Source organism: Pagrus major, chromosome 23 (genome assembly GCF_040436345.1).
Source record: "Pagrus major chromosome 23, Pma_NU_1.0".
Lineage (NCBI taxonomy): Eukaryota > Metazoa > Chordata > Actinopteri > Spariformes > Sparidae > Pagrus > Pagrus major.
In genome coordinates, this window is record NC_133237.1 from 16,222,096 (window position 1) to 16,240,171 (window position 18,076).

Here is an 18,076-nt window from a genome sequence, read left to right on the forward strand (position 1 = left end):
CTGACAAACCTCATGCAGCCACACTTTAAAATGGTGAAAGGCTCCGTGCAGCTCCTCTCCAGTAACGCGGACTTCTCTCTCTCTCTCTATCACGTGCAGCCTCTAAACATGAATTATTTCCACTTTACTTGTTCTCGTAAGTTTTTCGTAATGATCTGCTCCGCATTTATCCGAAAACTAACCTCGATTATTTTGAATATCCAACATATAATTTCCCCCTCTCTGCAGTATTCCCTTTGATTCACGCTTGACTCATATGGCTTCAGGGCCAATAGGGGTCCGCCTTTGGGGCGCCTTGAAACCGGCTCTTCTTATCCCCTTTCATCATCTAACCCGGGAAGCCTTGAAACCGCAGGGCCAGTTATTGCCTTTTTTTTTTTTCAGACAGCCCAATGCGGACTGTCCAACAGCCAATCAGAGTCTTGTTTACATTCTGTGACTGACAATGCTCTGGCGCCGTGCCAGCCAATCAGAGCATCACATACAGGGAGGAGGAGGGGAGGGGGTGAGGTGGTGGTGGTGGGGGGGTTCATTTGTAAACATTTAGCATAATGTAATAACCAAAGTCCATAGTAATAACATGAGAGAAATATTGGAATTACTGTCCTGTCTGCATGATTCAGTGTAGAGTTTCATGAAATTGGCGTTGAAACCATTTGTCAAAAAAGCCTCTGGTGGCTCTAAAGAAGGAAAAAATGTAGACGAGAGTACAGTGAGGGTTTGATGTGTGGCTGTAAATACCCTGAAATGGTAGCAAAGGTCTTAAAAAGTATATATATATGTAACATATAACATAAACATATATATATAGTCTATCATATTAAATGTTCTCTTGTAGCATCATTATTTAGCGCTCTAGCGCTATTTGTGACTGTTCATTAATTAATGGTGAGTTAAATGTTAGTTAATTGTTATTTCACTGTTAACTAACAATGAAATGCTTTACTTACCATTTGTTAAGCGATTGTGAAGGTTTATGAACATCAGATGCAACTTTATAATGATGTTTATGAATAAACTATTGAAAACATCCATTGAACTTAATAAACAATTGCTTCATGAATAGTTTATAAAGCATTTGTAAACAGAGAAATAACTATAAATTATTAATGATGTTTATCATAAAGTGCTACCAAATGATTTTCCTTTTTTGTTTGATATTTTACATTATGTCTAAGGAAGCCCAGTGAGGACTTTATTAAATTGATAATGTAAAATTGAAAATTAAAATGTAATTCCATGACAGCTTTACAATTTTCCAAATATGTATGTGTTATTTGAGTTAAAACAGAAAAAAAAGAAAATATATATTATATTTTTTAGTCACGTGACACATTCATATTTGGAAAATTAAAACGCTATTGTGGAATTACATTTTAATTTTCAAGTATATGTTATCATTTAAAAAAAAGTCCCATATAGGCTTCCGTAATTTGCATTGTTGAAGCTGCTGAATATATAGGTGCAGGCAAATTACTTTTCTTTTTTCTTTTTTTTTACTACTGTGCATTTCTGAGATGCCTCCAAAACAATGCAAACTGCGGAAGCCCATATGGGACTTTTCTGAAATGATAATGTAAACGTGCAAATTAAAATGTCATTCCACAACAGCATTGCAATTATTCAAATGTTGTTTGACTAAAAATAAAAACAAAAAAACATTTTTTTAGTCACACAACATATTCATATTTGGAAAACTGAAATGCTATTGTTGAATTTTGAAACATATATTATAAATTTAATTTTAAGTCCCATATGGGCTTCCATAATTTGCATTGCTGAAGCTGCTGAATATATAGGTGTAGGCAAATTACTTTTCTTTTCTTTTTTTTTTACTACTGTGCATTTCTGAGATGCGTCCAGGCGTAAAGCTTTTCGCTCATGTCTTATGTGAAATATATTTGGAGCGTTACCTGGGCTGAAATGTAAGTTCAGTTTGGGTTTTCCTACAAAAATGCATAAACTGATTTGCAATTTTGACAATTTCCTTTTTATCTGAACATTATTTACACCATCATGAGAAACTGTCTGTGTTGATTTTATCCTGTATCCATTTGGAGGCTGTGCTCAGGCTGCACTGAGCTCTATTGTGAGAGATCCTCGACCATCCCGTGCTTTAAAATCTGGCGCTTTTCACTCTGTTCAGCGTCGCCAGTCACCACACCATTGGCCTGCGCTGCCGGCCAATCAGAGCCGTCCGTATCTCCGGGCGGGCGGCACGAGCTCATTAACATGCAGGTACCCGACCAATGGGAGGGCGTGTTTACCCTGCCCCGAGACGCGAGGTACGCAGTTGCACCGGGAGAGAAACCGCTGCTCGGAGATCCGAGCCGCGATCCAGCCAGGCCGGAAGCCCTGTAGTCCCACTGCTTCCATAGACCGAACCAGAAGGCTACTGCACAGCCTCAGATGGAAATACTGTAGGACCTCACTCTCTGAGCCACATGCTTTATTTCACATTTTGATTTTAAATGGGCGTCGCACTCGGCCTTGCTCCTTCCCTCCCTGTGTTTTGTGATTTTATAATTTATTGTTATGCAAGGATTTAACATACCAGTAAGTAGTGATTTTATATCCTTTAATTTTTTTTAAATCTGTGGAATAAAAATATTTTAAGGCCTGTTTCATTGTTGGGAAATGATAGCGGCTGTATTTAGGTGAAGGGAAGAAAAAAAAAAAGAAATGCTATATGTGACATGCTGTTCATTAAATACAGCACAATGCTGTAATTTACTTAATAGCACAACAAAAAACAGCATGTTTGAGGTTTATCCTGTGAGGAATAAATGGAGGATTTAATGCAGCGAGCTGCCAGAAATAAATTAAATTAAAATATAATTATAATCATTATTAGTAGTAGCCTTCCAGGATTAGTATCGATTATAATAATGTAACAGCGTCACTACATTTTGACGTTAGGAGCATTTTTGTTATTATATACAATTTTAAATTATCGACGACTTATTTTCTTGTGTTTTGTTTTAAATTATCTTATATAATCAGAAACGTGACACGCTACGTATTTTAAAAAAATTTTTTTTTACGATTTAAGATTGAAGAGCTCGTAATTAATTGTTCAAACATGTTTAATTTTTTTGTGAAGCTGCCGGTTGTGGTCAGACTATGGTGCAACTAACACAATATGGAGAATTTGCATTGGAGAGGACGGGGAGGGGGGGGGCGGCGTGTGTGCGCTCGCTCGCACCGGCCGAGGTGCACTCCCTGCCGGCCAGCTCAGCCACGGAGGGCCGCCTGCCTCTTCGCAAAGCGCGGTCCGACCTACACAGCGCGATCTGATTTATTATCCGCGTTTCTGCTTTCGATTGGATTCTGTAGATGCAATTGACAGCTGCTTAATGAATTGCATTAGGGGCGTCGATTATTTTCGGACGCTTTTAGTGTATTTGTGGAGGGCTTTCGCTTATTTAAAGGCAGAAATGAAAGAAAAACGACAGGCGGGGGGAGATTTAGGCTGCTGCTGCGATCGCACTCACATAAATGTACAATTCGAGCATTTACACGGCGGCAGTGTGATCCCAGGCCTCGTGGATGCTGAATAATTTTAATTCTAGGGGTTGTTAGTGGACATATGAGTGGGCTGAATGCAACAGCATGGCGAGGGGGAAGGTAATGGCTGACTGCAAAGCACTTTCTCAGTGTGGAGACAAAGGCAGTCCTCCTGACGGGCGGCCATTCACCTTGGATCTCTGCACAGTCCTCAACCTGGAGACTCAGCCATCATGCATGCAGAAGCAAAGAATAAAATATAAAAAGGCTTCTTCGCTGTTTCACGTTGAGGGGCCACATACATGCAGGTTGCTCAGGAAGCCTCCGTTGATCAGATTTGGTCCCAGGGAGCTCCGTATGGAAGGATTTTTATTGTTGTTGATGTAGCTGTGAACTGAAGGCTGGGCTGTAACTGGCTGCATGTGGAGATAATAGCGCTGAGAGTGAAATAGCACATATCATATAGCTACCTGTGCATTCTCACACATTTTTACATTTTTTTTCTTCTTTTGGATTCAATTTAATTCATGCTAAAAGAGGCTTTTTATCACGCTGAGGACCCCCTGCATCCCCTTCGAGAAACCCTGTAGGGCACCCCCAAATTGTGAATCCATAATGTGAAACCAAACATATATCCTTGTGTCGAGAGAAAATCCACTCATGCAGGATTTATTTATTTATTTCTCTATTTGGAGCTGTAAAAAATTAAGCTGCCTTCTGTTTGCCTGCTTCATTTTTTTCCCACTGTGGCACCAAAAAACCAGGCTGTCACGTTTAAAAACATATACTTTTCCACACTGAAACGTCGTTTAATTGTAATTTAAATTTAATTTGGACTTTAATAATGCTATTTTTTTCCCCTCCCAAAATGTATTTATTTTTTGGTGTGGCATGGCAGAGGATGTAGCCTATAATGTATTTTACTACTCTCATTTGATTACCTGACCTGAAATAGGTCAAGGCAGATGAAGACAGTGAGAGTGCAGTTATTCACACACACACGGGCGCGCGCACGTGCACACACGCACACACACGAAGAGAGAGAGAGGGAGAAAGAGAGGCTTTCAGGGTGCATCTGTGTTTTAATCATACTCTCGTTTTGAATGCGATTTGTTTGCGAAACTTTGCAACTCAAATCGCTTCGACGCACGATCGACATTTCTGTGATTATATTGTAGTCTGCAAAAATAAATAGGTGTATATTTAGTGTGTGTGTGTGTGCGCGCGCGTGTCAGTTTATGCAGCTTGTGGTGCAAAAATGTGAAAATAGTGTGTGAGGTGGTAATGAGAGCTGGATTGATAGAGGCAGGGGAAGGAGGAAAGAGGAAAAAAACGCGGAGACAATAGGACGAGCAAGGCAGCGTTGTTCACCTTGAGATGTAGGCTTCCATCATCATCATCAACACACAGGACAACACACTTCCTGCTCTCACACATCACGATTTTTTTAAAAAAAATGGTATTTATGTATAAGCAGGGGGAGAGAGACAGCTGGTAACTGCTGACGTTGTATTTGAATTAATTGTTTGGATAAAATATGATGTGAGCTTAATTAAAGAGAGAGAAAAAGGGGAGAAAACCTAAACATGTGTCAATCTGCTCGTCGTGTCTCTGGAATATGAGAGTGCTGCTCTCCTCCATATGATGTGTATTAGGCCTGATCAATAGAGCTGAACGTGAGCCCGGCTCAGTGGGCTCCTGGACGCCTCGCTCGCCGTTTCTACCCGCGGTGACTTATTTTTGCAGCAGCAGTTTTAAGCTGGAGAAAGAAAAGGAAAAAAAAATAGGGAGCAAACCTGGATATGACAGAAAAGGTATCACAGCACAATCCAATGGGGCGGAACTAATGATTTGTTTTCTCTTACATTTTATTGGACTTGTCAGTGTTTTTTTTTTTTTTTTTTGCATCGTGTAAATCCAAACCGAGCCTGCTCCACATTCATATGAAAACATGCTCTGATTTTTTTCTCTCTCTTGACAGAAAAGATGATCGGGGGCTACGTTTTTGGCTGGGGAAGCCTGCGATCGACTGAATGCAACACATAGATCTGAAGGAAAGGATTATTATATGGGTTGCATTTGATTTTCCTGACCTGCCCTATCCGGATTTCGGATTACTCAACATTCTTCGGGAATGGAAGGACGGGATTTCGCTGCTCCGGCGCACCTCCTCTCAGAGCGGGGCGCCCTGGTGCACCGAGCCGCCTCTCGGATCGCTCCCTCGGGCCACAGCTCTGTGCAGCACGCCGGTCACTTCCCGCCGGGAAAATATTACCCCTCGCACATACCGATGGCTCCCCACTCAGGTTAGTCAACCATCTACGTGGGTTGTGTCACACAAGAATGAAGCTGTATGGAAAATGTTTGCTCCCATAGTATTGTTTTAAAATGCTCTGTGAATAACAGGCTATGGCCTGCATGTGTGCTGTCCTACAAAGCTGATGATTTCTGCACAAAAGAGAGGAACAGACGCCTGCTCAGGTGTGGCTGTTGACAGAGTGTTCAAAATATCAGCTGAAATTTACATGTGATTATTTTTTGATTAAGCTGAATCAACATTTCTGGCTTAAATATCTCGAAGGCAATGAAGGAATCATCGCTAAACAAATAGCCGTTTGATAAGTTAAGTAAATGCCACGGTATTTTAAAATGGCATTTAGGATCTGTTTTAGCTTGCACGATGGGGAAGTTGGACCCTGCCACTGGTCTCCCATTGGCTCTGGGGCTGCATTAGAAATGAGATTTCGTCACTTCACGTTACATTGATGAGTGTCACACCGGTGCCATCACTTGACTGAAACCCCCCCCCCCCCCCCCCGGGCCAAACCCAAGAGCCATAAGCAAGTCAGAGAGGAGGGTGGGGGAGATGAGGAGGGGAGGGGGACGCTGGATGCACAGGTCTGCACGGGTTCCAGTGGATGGAAGAAGCTAGAAAATCCCACTTCTATATTGGGCTTCAAAGTGTCAGGGTGCAAATGTGTTCACAGTGCATGCATCAGGTTTAACAAGTGACTTGGGTATCTTGTGTACCCCAAGCGTGCACCTTTGCAAACATGCACACACAAACAATACAACAGTGTAAAAACTGCATCATCTACAGCAGCTGATATATATATATTTTTTTTTTAAAAATCCAGGAATGACCCTTTAAAATCCAGAACCCTTGGTGGTGTTTATAGCGCTGTCATGCTCATTTTTTAAAGCAGATGCTGGGTTTAATTTAATAATGGCCACAAAAAGAAACAATAGAAGAAGAAATATATTTGTTGTTACAACATTGTAAAAGGACTGGATCACAATGTGTGAGAGATTTTAAATAAGTCACATCAGTGGCATATTGATTGCATCAAACACTCACACATCTGAAACAATTTCCTTTGAAAATATGTTAATGTGCCTGCTAAAAGCACACGTTTATGATGCAGCAGCTGAGGAATCTTGGGTCACCGCTCTGCCAAGAATATTTAGCCCTTTAAAGTTATTTTATGTAACGTATATCAGCTAAAATTATCACTGTAGGTGGTCGTCGTAGGCGGTTAAATGCAGGATCAAAGTGACCTCTGACAATGCCTTTTTGTCTTCTGCGTCACGTTTTTACTTATTTATATTTTGCTAATATCTTATTGCACTCCCGCTGTAGTGTTGTGTTTGGCTGATCAAACATATTTTTCTTTTTCAAATTCATTGTGTTCATAGGGATTCTGAATTCATTTGCAAAATCATGCTAAACACGAGGTATAATTAGGCATTCAGGAGGATTCATGGGCGCCGTTCACCATTCATCTCTCACCATTCATGTTTGCTTTTGGCAGCACTCACACACACACACACACACTCTCTCACACACTCTGCCTGCGTCCGTATGTTTTCTTTTTTTTCTTATAGATGTTCTGTTGAGAGCATGAAGGCTAATGTTGGCTACAGGGCACAGGTGCCCCCCCACCTCCTACAACCACATTTCTTTTGTAGTATTGTGCTGCACCAACATGCAGACCTTCCCTCCAAATGTCATCACTGTTCAATGAGCAACACAGGTGGTTTATTGTTCTCCCCGCTCGCGTCAGTAGCACATGGGTGTGACTGGAGAGAATATCCTCAAGATTATTTGGGAAAATGACTTAATTCTTTGCATTTCAGGTTTCAGGAATAATTTCACACGATTTCATGTAAAAAACCCTCCAGGCGCCGTTAGAATTAGTTTGCCGTTGGGCGCTGCTGATGTGCAATCTTTGATTTATTGTTTTAATAATATTTGAAAATGTCAAGCATGTCATAACGCAAAAAGGTGGATGACACACGAAGCATAATTCACAATTATTCATGACGTATATTTTCAGGATGGTAATTTGTCACAACAGCACACAATGCACATTTATAATCCGTCTGACGCGAGGAAAAAAAACATTGTTTTTTTTACCTTTTTCACAGCCATTTTTATTTATTTTGTCCACATTCAAAGGAGCACTATGTAGATTTTGGGGAGAAATTTTAACAGGGAGAGAGAAATTCATATTGATTGATTTTCATGCTTGAACGACCTAAATAATCAAACATGTCTGCGTTTTCATGACTGAATGAACTGAAAAAACAAACTGCCCCTAAAAGGACAACACAGCTTCATACGGTTTTACTTTGTTTATATGTGGCGGACCCTGCCACCTTTCTAGCTTCAAACAGTGTTCTGGGGACCTTATTTTCCTCTGAGAACAGCTTGTTTATTCAGTTATGGAAACAATAAATAAATCTGAGTTTGTATTATTACCTCATTATTTTGTAAATATTAAATTCTGAGTTTGAATTTCTTCTCCAAAAACTACATAGTGCCCCTTTAATATGAGCAAAAAAAACATGATTTTCTTTGTAATTTATTTACATGATCACACTATCAGTTTTGTCTTTTGTCAGCCAGTTTACCCAAATGAATCCAGGCCAGTCTCACTAAGTAAGAACAGTCAAATCCTCGCACGCTGTCCGACCAAACCGCTGTTGTTTGTCTTGACAGTTCGGGTCATTAGTGTCCCCCTCAAGTGTCCTGTATGCTAGCAACATTAGCACAACTGAGCATGCTGTTTGCTGAGTGTGTTGGATCCCTTCAGTTTCTCTGCACTTTCCCCCCGGGGACTAACTCGCACACTGGTTCACATGAATACTTTACAAAGAGCATGAATATTTCAGGGTTGATGTAAAAATGCATTCAGAGGCAGGTTTCTGATGTGGCTCCTTGAAAGGGCTCCTTCTGACTTTGCAGAGGTATTTATTGTGAGCGCTCCCCGTCACCCTCGCAGCTGAAAAAGAGTGATGGCGGTTGCGACACCCTCCCCTCGCCGCTGTTCCTTGAATTTCAACAGATTTTTTGGAGGAAATTTCCTTTTTTCTTTTTCTTCTGCACCCGCTGGTGAGTTTGGTTGCAGTTAGGTAACAACACACTCCTACCGTCTTACCCACTGAACCATGTGAACTCAGAAGCAGCGGAGATTCTGTCAGCGTGCATTTGCCTCTGTCCGTCTTCACCTACTACAAGCCAGTCATTTGTAATGCACGTCAGGTGGTCGGTTTATAGTTTGCACTTGCACTGTGTTCTGGGAATGTGACATTGGAGCAACTTCTCGCTGATGCAGTGAGACGAAAACCTGTAAACTCATCTAATGCGGTTTAATTCAGCCAGTTCATTTACGAGGACTTTGAAATAGAAATTTTATCTTCTGCTGGCTCCGGCGCAGAGTTGGAGGCAGTCTTCACTTGGCTGTGAGGCTGGGATTCAGATGTTGGATAGTGTCAAAGGAGGAGACACAGTGGAGCTGTCTTTACTGCTGGCATTTACGGCGGTGGGCTCATCTTTCAGCCATATTGTTCTGATCAGTGCGCTCCGGCTGAGGTGTGGCTGTGTGAAAGCAGCAGGGGGTTCGGAGGCTGTCCACGGCTCAGCTCTGCTCCAAACACCCCACGTAATCAAAGGTCATATTTGTGTCATCTCGCTCGCTCATGCCTCTCCTCTGTCTCCCTTTTCCATAAGCTGTCCTCTCTCTCCTCCCCTCCATTTCTCGCTCTCCTTTCTTTCCAGCAGGAAGACCCTTGTGTCTGGGAAGCGGTGGTCCTTCCTGCCACTTCTGTTTTAGCCACCCTCCCCTGCCCCGGGCCATTGTTGCAGACCCCAGCTTTGTGTGTGTTTTACGGCTGCTGTTAAAGATAAAAAACAGTCCCTTCCACCCCCTTTATTGTTTTCTGGTAGGATGTCCCTGTCATTCCCTTGGTTTTTATGTCCTAGCTGGATATCCGAGCAGCTTCCCCCTTCAAAGGTTAGCTATGCTGTCTGCCTTCTCCCATTTTTTTTTCCGAAGGGGAATAAATAACTTTACTGAGACTTTTATTGAACGTCTCATTGCTGGAATATCCCATGGGTCTGTGGTTGTTAGGAAGACGCTTCAAAGACAAACACAGGTGTTTGGTGGAGTTAGCAAAGGGCTGGTTACAACCAGGGTCTTTAAAAGAATAAACCTCAGTGAGTGGGTGAGGGTTGTTTGTGGGAAGGGAGGCTTCTTCTTCTTGGCCTTGTAGCTCTTGTGTTGTGAGCACTCACAGTTCGTACCCGGCGTCCCTTTTGCTTTACCGACCTCCCCCATCGTCGCTGACCCCAGACAAGAGCGGTGGCTGGAGTGTGTTGCGTGCTCAGGGTAATTATTTAGCGAGACAGAACCCAGAGCAACCGAAAGCCTGTCCTTTCCCTCTGAGTCTAAAACAAACTGTGGACTTGGTGAGAGAAGTTTAACAGCCATACCTGCCTGAAAAGAAACCTGATGTGTTGAATAAGCCATCTTAAATATTACATTAAAAGGCTACTTGTATCCGGGAGCCACCGTGGTGGAAGTACAGTGACAGAACGTGGGTCTTAGGCCAAGTTCCATTTGGCTCGGGCCTCGTGCACTACCTCCCTCTTTTTTCTCTCGCTGCAGCTCTGCAAATCAGAGCGAGAACCTTGGCCTGTTGTCGGGCTCGTTTGTGGATTGTTGTGAGATGACACGGTTCAGACGCGATATCACAGGAGTTCCCCTGAATGGTGGAGGTGTTGCTTGGCATCGTGCACCTGGCTGAAATAGCACTTCTCCCGGTGCTGCAGCCATCTGTCACCTTCCCCCTGACATCGCTGCTGGAGACCCAAATGACTTGCAAGGGCAGTCAGGCTTTTCTTTTTTTTTTTTGAAAGAGTGAGAAAACAGTTGGTTTTAAGGCTAATGTGAGCTCGCCATGTTTCGAGTGGATTCAGGCGTCAGTATCTTTAAAGCCTTTGGTGACGACAGGATCATCAAACCCAATCCTCAGTCATCAAAAATAATTACCAGCATCTGGAATTCATTAGCAAACCAATCTTAAGAATAAATGTTAGCCATGTACATTTCTGCATACCGTGATTATGTTTCCAATGAGCCCGGTACAGTTAGCCACTGTTAGCCGGGAGTTTAGCAACAAGTAAAGCCAGTTTTTCATTATGAAACTCCATAAATCACAGAGGGTTCAGGCAGAGCAGCTGGACGACATTAGAGGGAAACTAACAAAATATTGTCCAACACAAAATATGATCCAGTTTCACCCAAATCAGTGAATAAAGTTATAAATGTGTTGTTGTTTTTTTTACAATAATCATGGAGGCCCATTCCCACAAACACATCTGTAATAAAAATAAATAAAAAATACTAAGAAGTAGATTTTTTTGTAATTTCTTTTTGTCTTGTTAAACGTGGATGTGGTCTAAAACGGTTAAAAAGGTTTCTCTTTTTGTCGACCTCTCATTCTTCCACAACATGATAGAGATTATGTTTCCATCTGCATTGTTTTGTTGTCCTAGCGGTTGGCTGTTGCTGATCTGGTGAGCTTAAAAGCAGTTATGAGTGGTGATACGGGGTTATTGAGTTTGATATTAGATTAGGTTTGATTAAATCAAAGGGAACTGTTGGGCTTTGGCGGAGGTATGCACTCTATTGAGTGCCAATCTAGTTTTCCTTTATGTTGTGACAACGCCGTGCTTATGGTGTGGTTAGGTTTAGGAAAAGATCATGTTTGACCTTGTTCTGTCACAAAACAAACCACAGGAAGTAGTCCAGACGTCTCAATAAAAATATTAAATGGTTTGGCACTTACGAATGTTGAAACGCCATCCTGAACAGCGCTCTCTAGCTTGGCAGACATCTTGCCTAGCAGTCATGCCAGCATCCTCCTCCTGACATTGAGTTCAGCTCATACACATGTAATCATGACGTGATATGACGTGTATTGTATAAATGCTGATGTTGATACCAGCGTCTGACTGAAATTAGATTTTTTTGGAGCCGATTACAGAGTTTAATGTTTACAATATTAATTAGGTTATATTACAAACACAGAAATATAATTTTTTTTCCCATAACTGAATAAACAAGCTGTTCTCAGAGGAAAATAAGGTCCTCAGAACACTGTTTGAAGCTAGAAAAGTGGCAGGGTCCGCCACATATAAACAAAATAAAACAGTATGAAGTCGTGTTGTCCTTCAAGGTCAGTTTGTTTATTCAGTTCATTCAGTCATGAAAATGAAGAGAGGTTGTTTATTTAGGCATAAAAAAAATCAGTCAATGGAGATTTTTCTATTCTGATCAAAATTTCTTCCCCGAAACTACACAGTGCACCTTTAAGTGACAGAAATGATGTCGTTCCCTGTCTTTGCGCTTCTTTGCTCATCAGCAAAACTGTCCACAGAAAGTAAAAGCCTGAGTGGGGGGAAAAAAAAAGGATGGATCTGGCTTTGCGAGAGGAATTTGGCTGGTGAGTGGCCACGCTGCCTCAGAGACGGGCTCTTCAAACAGACCGCCACCCACACTACACCGTGTGGCATGGTGCCACAGAGCCCTCTCGTCTCGAGCACGGGGCGTGTACACAGGACAAACACAAAGGAGACCCACGGGTGAGAGTGACGGGCAGGGTAATACCTTCCTGTATCAGATTTCAGGGCATTGGATTTCAAAACCTTGCCGTCTATTTTTACGCTCAACGCGAGGAAGTGAGAAGTTGCATTAAGAATCCGATGAGGCTATGAATGTCTTTTGTTCGCTTCCCATGACGAACACACACACACACACACACGCGCGCGCGCACACACACTGACACTGAAACTTGATGGAAAAAAAATAGCTGGACTGGAAATATATTGTTGCGAGATTGAATAGACTGATACATTTGCCCAAAGTCAACCGCTGCTGTTTTGTTTGTGATTTGGATCTCTCTCTCTCTGTGTTTTGCTCTTTCTCTCTTTCTTTTTGTCTCTCTCTCTCTCCCTCTCTCCCCCCTCACTCTCCCTCCCTCCCTCGCCCAGTATCAGGCTGCTTCTCATCAGGCAGCCCCAGGCCCACCTCAGCGCATGGCCCTATTGCATGTGACAGCTGTTAGACATTATTAACGGCTCAAGCAGAAAATCCAGATTACTTGTTTTTTAATTTAAATTTTATGATTGTAATCGTTCAGTGAAAAGAACAAAAAAGGGCCGTTGCCCTATTGTTGTTAGCGGATTTGTGGTCAGTGACAATACTGTATGCACCAGTGTGTGTGAGCGTGTGTGTGGTTATGTTTGGGTGGGTGGCTGGGTTTGCATGCATGTGTGTGTGTGTGTGCTGGGCTGTGTTCTCCAGACACCCCCCACTAGAGCCGAGGCACCCTGTGGTTGGCTGTGAGGCCTAAGACAGGTGCACTGTTAACCCTCTAACGTCTGAGTCTGTCCCGGCTGGATCTGGATCATGACGATGCAGCTCGTGTAGTGGTCCCACTTTGTGTCCATTCTAATGACGGAAGAGGAGTTTTGAAAATCACTGTTTTATCTGTGGTAAGGTCCGAAATTCTGCAACCTACAGGCTGAAGTTTCTGCTGCTGTAGCACTAAGATGTTAACCCTCAAAGACAGAGAATCATTTTGTGGGTGTCTGACTCTGATTTATTTTGCTTTTCACCTATTCTAGCAGTCAGAATCAAGCGCCATACGGCATTTCAGTCTGGCTCATTTAAAGTCCCAATTTTACATTTGCTTTGTCTGAGAATGAATGAATATACAGGAAGAAAAAGAAACTCCAGTTAAAACTTTTTTTCCCCTGTGAACTAAGATACTGTGTAGTTTTGGAGAAGAAATTCAAACTCAGAATTTTAATATTTACAATATTAATGAGTAATAATACAAACTCTAAAATATTTATTGTTTCCATGACTGAATAAAGAAGCTGTTCTCAGAGGAAAATAAGGTCCCCAGAACACTGTTTGAAGCTAGAAAGTTGGCGGGGTCCGGGGTGTTATAGACTTCCAAATGATTTTTTTGTCAACATCTGACTCTTCCTGAGCAAGTTACAGCCGTTTATTAAAAGATCATCCGTGTAATCCTATTTTTTTCCTTTTACCGATCTTATTTACTGCCTCTGCAGTATCCCAAAAAGTTCAGATAGTAAATAGAAAGGTTATTCAATCATAACATAGGACACTGACTAGTAAACGTGAATACCAAAAAGGCGTAGCTACAAACCACTGCCCGTTGGCCCAAAGGAAGAAACTTTGTGGGTTTCCTTGATGAAAAAATGCTGCAGAACTTGATGGCGTAATCGTGTTTACTACAGAGTCTCTGACACCCAACAAGTCATGTGTGATGCCACTGAAAAGCTGAGAAACTCCACTTTCCACATGGATAGGATTAACAGTTCAAAAGTTATTGATCGTTTTAGAACAATAGTCTGTCGATGTCTTTGAGGGCTCATGCTCGGGATTTATTTTGGAAAGAAAACAATCAGACAGCTCAGCGCTTCCTTTCCGCTCCTGTTTTTCGCTCCTATTTCGTATTTTCCGAGCTTCCCTTTCTCAAATAGCACACGCACGATGAGCCATATGTGTGGATGCTGTGTGGCGGAGATGCAGGACTGAGAGCAGATAAACTCAAATAATGGGCCACAGTTCGGTGACTGTCAGCGGAACAGCGGGCGGTGGTGACACAGTACCCAACAATGAGGTGCGCTGCTAAATATATGCAGAGATTTGCCATTAAATATACATGCAGTATGCCTCTCAAGGATGTGTCAGCCCTTTTGTGAGAAAACAAAGATTAGCATCAGGAATTCCATTTTAATAAGTCTCTCGGGACCCTCCAACCAGCTGCCTAGTCCTCAATCCAAAGGGGACTTGTTGCTCTCTCTCTCACTCTCTTGCGTGGATTTCCTGTGCTCCCTCTGACATTGATTAGAGCAAAAATCCTCCCCTCTCCCTCCCCTCCTGCCTTTCTTTTTTGTCAAATCACTTGTTTTACACCACAAATGTCGACATGTCCTCCTTTTGATGATGCATGTCCGTACCCTGTCTGCTCCTCCCGCCTTCTCTTTTACATTCATTGTTTCACGGTGGGTCCCTCTCTGCCCTTCACCTCGTTCTGCAGGTTTTTTTTTTTTTTTCCGTCCCCTCTGCCTGCAGTGACCACTAGGCTACACTGCCTCCTCTCTCTGATACAGTACGTGTCCTGGGGATCTGGGGCAAATGACTGGCTCCTCAGCAACAGATGTGTGTTTGTCTGCCGGTGCTGCATGCATTAGCTTTCTGTGCTCGCCATGCACGACCACTGACCTACCCTCTGGTGAACGTTGAGGGGGGAGGGAGGGGGACTGATGCACGAGAGAGGAAGAAAGAAAGAAAGAGTGCGACAGCGAGACTAGATGCACACTGTCACATGCTGTCATACACTTACTGGTGCATTGCGAGCGGGCGCACACACGCACAGTCGCGCACGCACAAACACTGGCAGGCGCGCACACTCACACATCTTGCTTCCCAGGAGGCCATGAGGCCAGTGGGACAGAGCAAGCTTGAGAGTCTGGTTCGTCTGTTTACATCTAATTATAGAAACAGGACTATTTCTGCAACCGCTGCTCCAGCTTTTTTATATTCTTACAAGAGGGAGAGAGAGCGAGAGGGAGGGAGGGAGAGGAGGGAGGGAGAGGAGAGAGAAAACAAAGCTTTGACAGCCTTTTCTCACAATGGTGAGCGGTTATCTCATCCCCTCAGCGCTGCTACAGTCTGCAGGCTCTCAGTACAGTACAACAGGAGACAGAGGGGGAGGGGGAGAGTGTCTTGTATCGTAAGCCCTCTCATCCTCATGTAACATGAATGTGCAAATTTACGAGAAGCGAGCAACGGCAAATAAGGAGATGTACTTTCCCCCCATTAGGCTCGCTGATACATTCGGTTGACAATCACCACGATAAAAAGAGAATCATTCCTTCACCCCTGCCCCTGGGGCTCTCGCTCCGACCCGGCAAAAAGCGCCGTCCATCACGCCAGTCAAAACAAAAGGAAGAAAGAGTTGATGTTGAGGATTAGCGTTGTATAAAATGTATCTAGTATTAAAGCGACAGGGCCGGTGCTGTGGTTAATCCTCAAGCTTGGTGGCTGATATCCAGCTGAGTGTCTGTTGTTAGCCAGGGGGGCCTGGAGGGGGTGAGCTGTCAGGGAGCCGCGGCGCTGCCTGTCGACCCGCCTTTGGGGTGCCAGGTGAGGGCCAGGGTTTGGCCTGTGGATCGGGGCCAGACAGGCTGCAGCCTCTCGCAGGTGCTTTCATAAAGAGCCCCCGAGGCGAAATGCACAGCAACCTGAGCCAGGTGCTCCCCATCCCCCACCCAAACACATAAACCGCTACATAATGTGTGCTTGCATTCACCCCGCTGCCACCGCCCACTCCGCCCCCTTTATTCAGAGACATGGCAGGTAAATTAATTGGCCATGAGTATGTAACGTATACGCCGAGATAAAGGTGCGCTGTCTGGCCGAGGCGTAGCGTAACGGCCGTAATGATGGCTCCATTGTGTTGATGTTGAGGGGGGTAGTTAGCGGCACAGCCAGCGGGGCCTTTGCTGGAGGGCTGGATAGTCTCTGATTAATAGTGGGGAATGCTTTGAAGTGACACCCAAGTGCACCGGCTCACAGGCTAATAGCAATACCATCAGTATAGGGAGAGCTCCCTCTTCCTCAGTCTTCATTAGCTAACGTTTCCCCAGCACCCTCCTCTCACGCCTGCCTCATCTACAGAGAGCCTTTAGGAGCTTTTCTTTTCTTTTCTTTTTTTTTTTCATTTTTGCAATTGTTTCATGATTTCCCTGCCATCTCTCTCTGTCACGTTTGGTAAAGTAGGAGATTTTTTTCCTCGAAGGCAGCCTCCACCGCTAAGGTGAACTGTGGCACGGCCTAAAGACCCCTGGGATTGATGTGGCACAAGTGGGACATGACTGGGGACTGTTCCCAGGATCCATTTTGATCTCCAGTACTGACAGACGAGCTACAGCCGTGGGTGTGTCCGTGTGAGTGTGTGTGTGTGTTTAGGAAGCCGAGGCGAGCAGGCAGGGTTGGGTCTGTCAGCTGTTGGAGTAAAGTAAACTATTAGCGGTGGGAGAAGGCAGTGTTTCCAGTGAAGAATTAGAACCACTTCTAATTGCAGTGAGGTTGGGCTATGATTACATGCTGGCTAATGCACTGACAGACCTCTCACTTGGCTGGCTCTCAGAACACTGCTGAAATGGCTGAATGCCTTTTGGTTATACAGCATAATGGGAGGGTGTGTGGATGCACGTGTGTGTGTGTGTGTGTGTGTTTGTGATGTGTGGGTGGCTGCCTGCCTGTGTGTATCTGTGATTAAACTTGCTTTTTAAGTGTGGTTTTCCGTGCTCTTGGCATGTTTTTGCGAGTTATGCATTTCGCTTGCATACGTGTGTGTTTCTGGAGTGCCTGTCGTTATTTGTAGTGGAGTTAACTTTTCTTTTCCCCCAAATCAAAACTCAGCTGGCGTAGCCGTCTCTGAACAGTACGGAAGAAGTGTGTGTTTTTTTTGTGTGTGTGTGTATGCATGTGTTGTATTCGTGTGTGCCCACGGGGAAGAGCAATCAAAGGAGCTGTGTGGTGGAGAGATTGTATAAAAGGAGTGAGAGAGGAAACGGAGTGGCAGGCAGCTGAGAGGGCAGCATGTGGGGGTGGACGGGGGGCTGATGCAGGTGCCTAATTCTACCTCAGCCCTGGGCGTTTTATATTCCATCCATCGCTTTCCTCGCCGCCTCTTCTGCATTGGGCCTGTTGTGGTATGTAGCAAATCCACCTGCTTCAATTACTACGTTGATTAGCCGATATATCTGTGACAGTAATCAGAATAATAACACACCCAGATGGATTTATACATCTTTATACTTTAAGTCTCCTGCATAAATAACCAGGTAAGAATTTTAAGAAGCTGTGTTCATTTTTCCCCCCGTAATCTTTCATTTTTTTGTGTGTGCGTGTGGAACAGCCTGTTCTCAGGTGTGCAGACGCCCCCGTTTGCAAGAATCTGTTGGTTTACTGTTTTGCAGTTAAGCGCCGTAAATCACGTCACATTCCCAGCATTTGGGATGACAGTTATGGCAGTGTATCTGCTGTTTCTTCATCAGGCCCTCAGGCCCGAGTTATCTCGCTTTTAACGAGATGGGAGGAAGAGATCGTTGCGGTTTCTTCTGGGGTCAGGAGGTCAGAGAGAAACTTTCAAAACGGTAACTGGAATTTTGTTGTGC

At 43.7% G+C, this 18,076-nt stretch overlaps 1 protein-coding gene across 1 annotated transcript in view; it reads left to right on the plus strand.

The window, feature by feature from the left end:
• Positions 1 to 2,495: 2,495 nt before the first annotated feature.
• Positions 2,496 to 18,076, plus strand: part of bahcc1a (BAH domain and coiled-coil containing 1a) — a 70,155-nt gene continuing 54,574 nt past the window's right edge. Inside the window, exons 1-2 of the mRNA XM_073495159.1 lie at positions 2,496 to 2,556; positions 5,489 to 5,813. Of these exons, the coding sequence (XP_073351260.1) occupies positions 5,642 to 5,813 (172 nt within the window). The 5' untranslated portion in view covers positions 2,496 to 2,556; positions 5,489 to 5,641. The remainder of the gene's footprint in view (positions 2,557 to 5,488; positions 5,814 to 18,076) is intronic.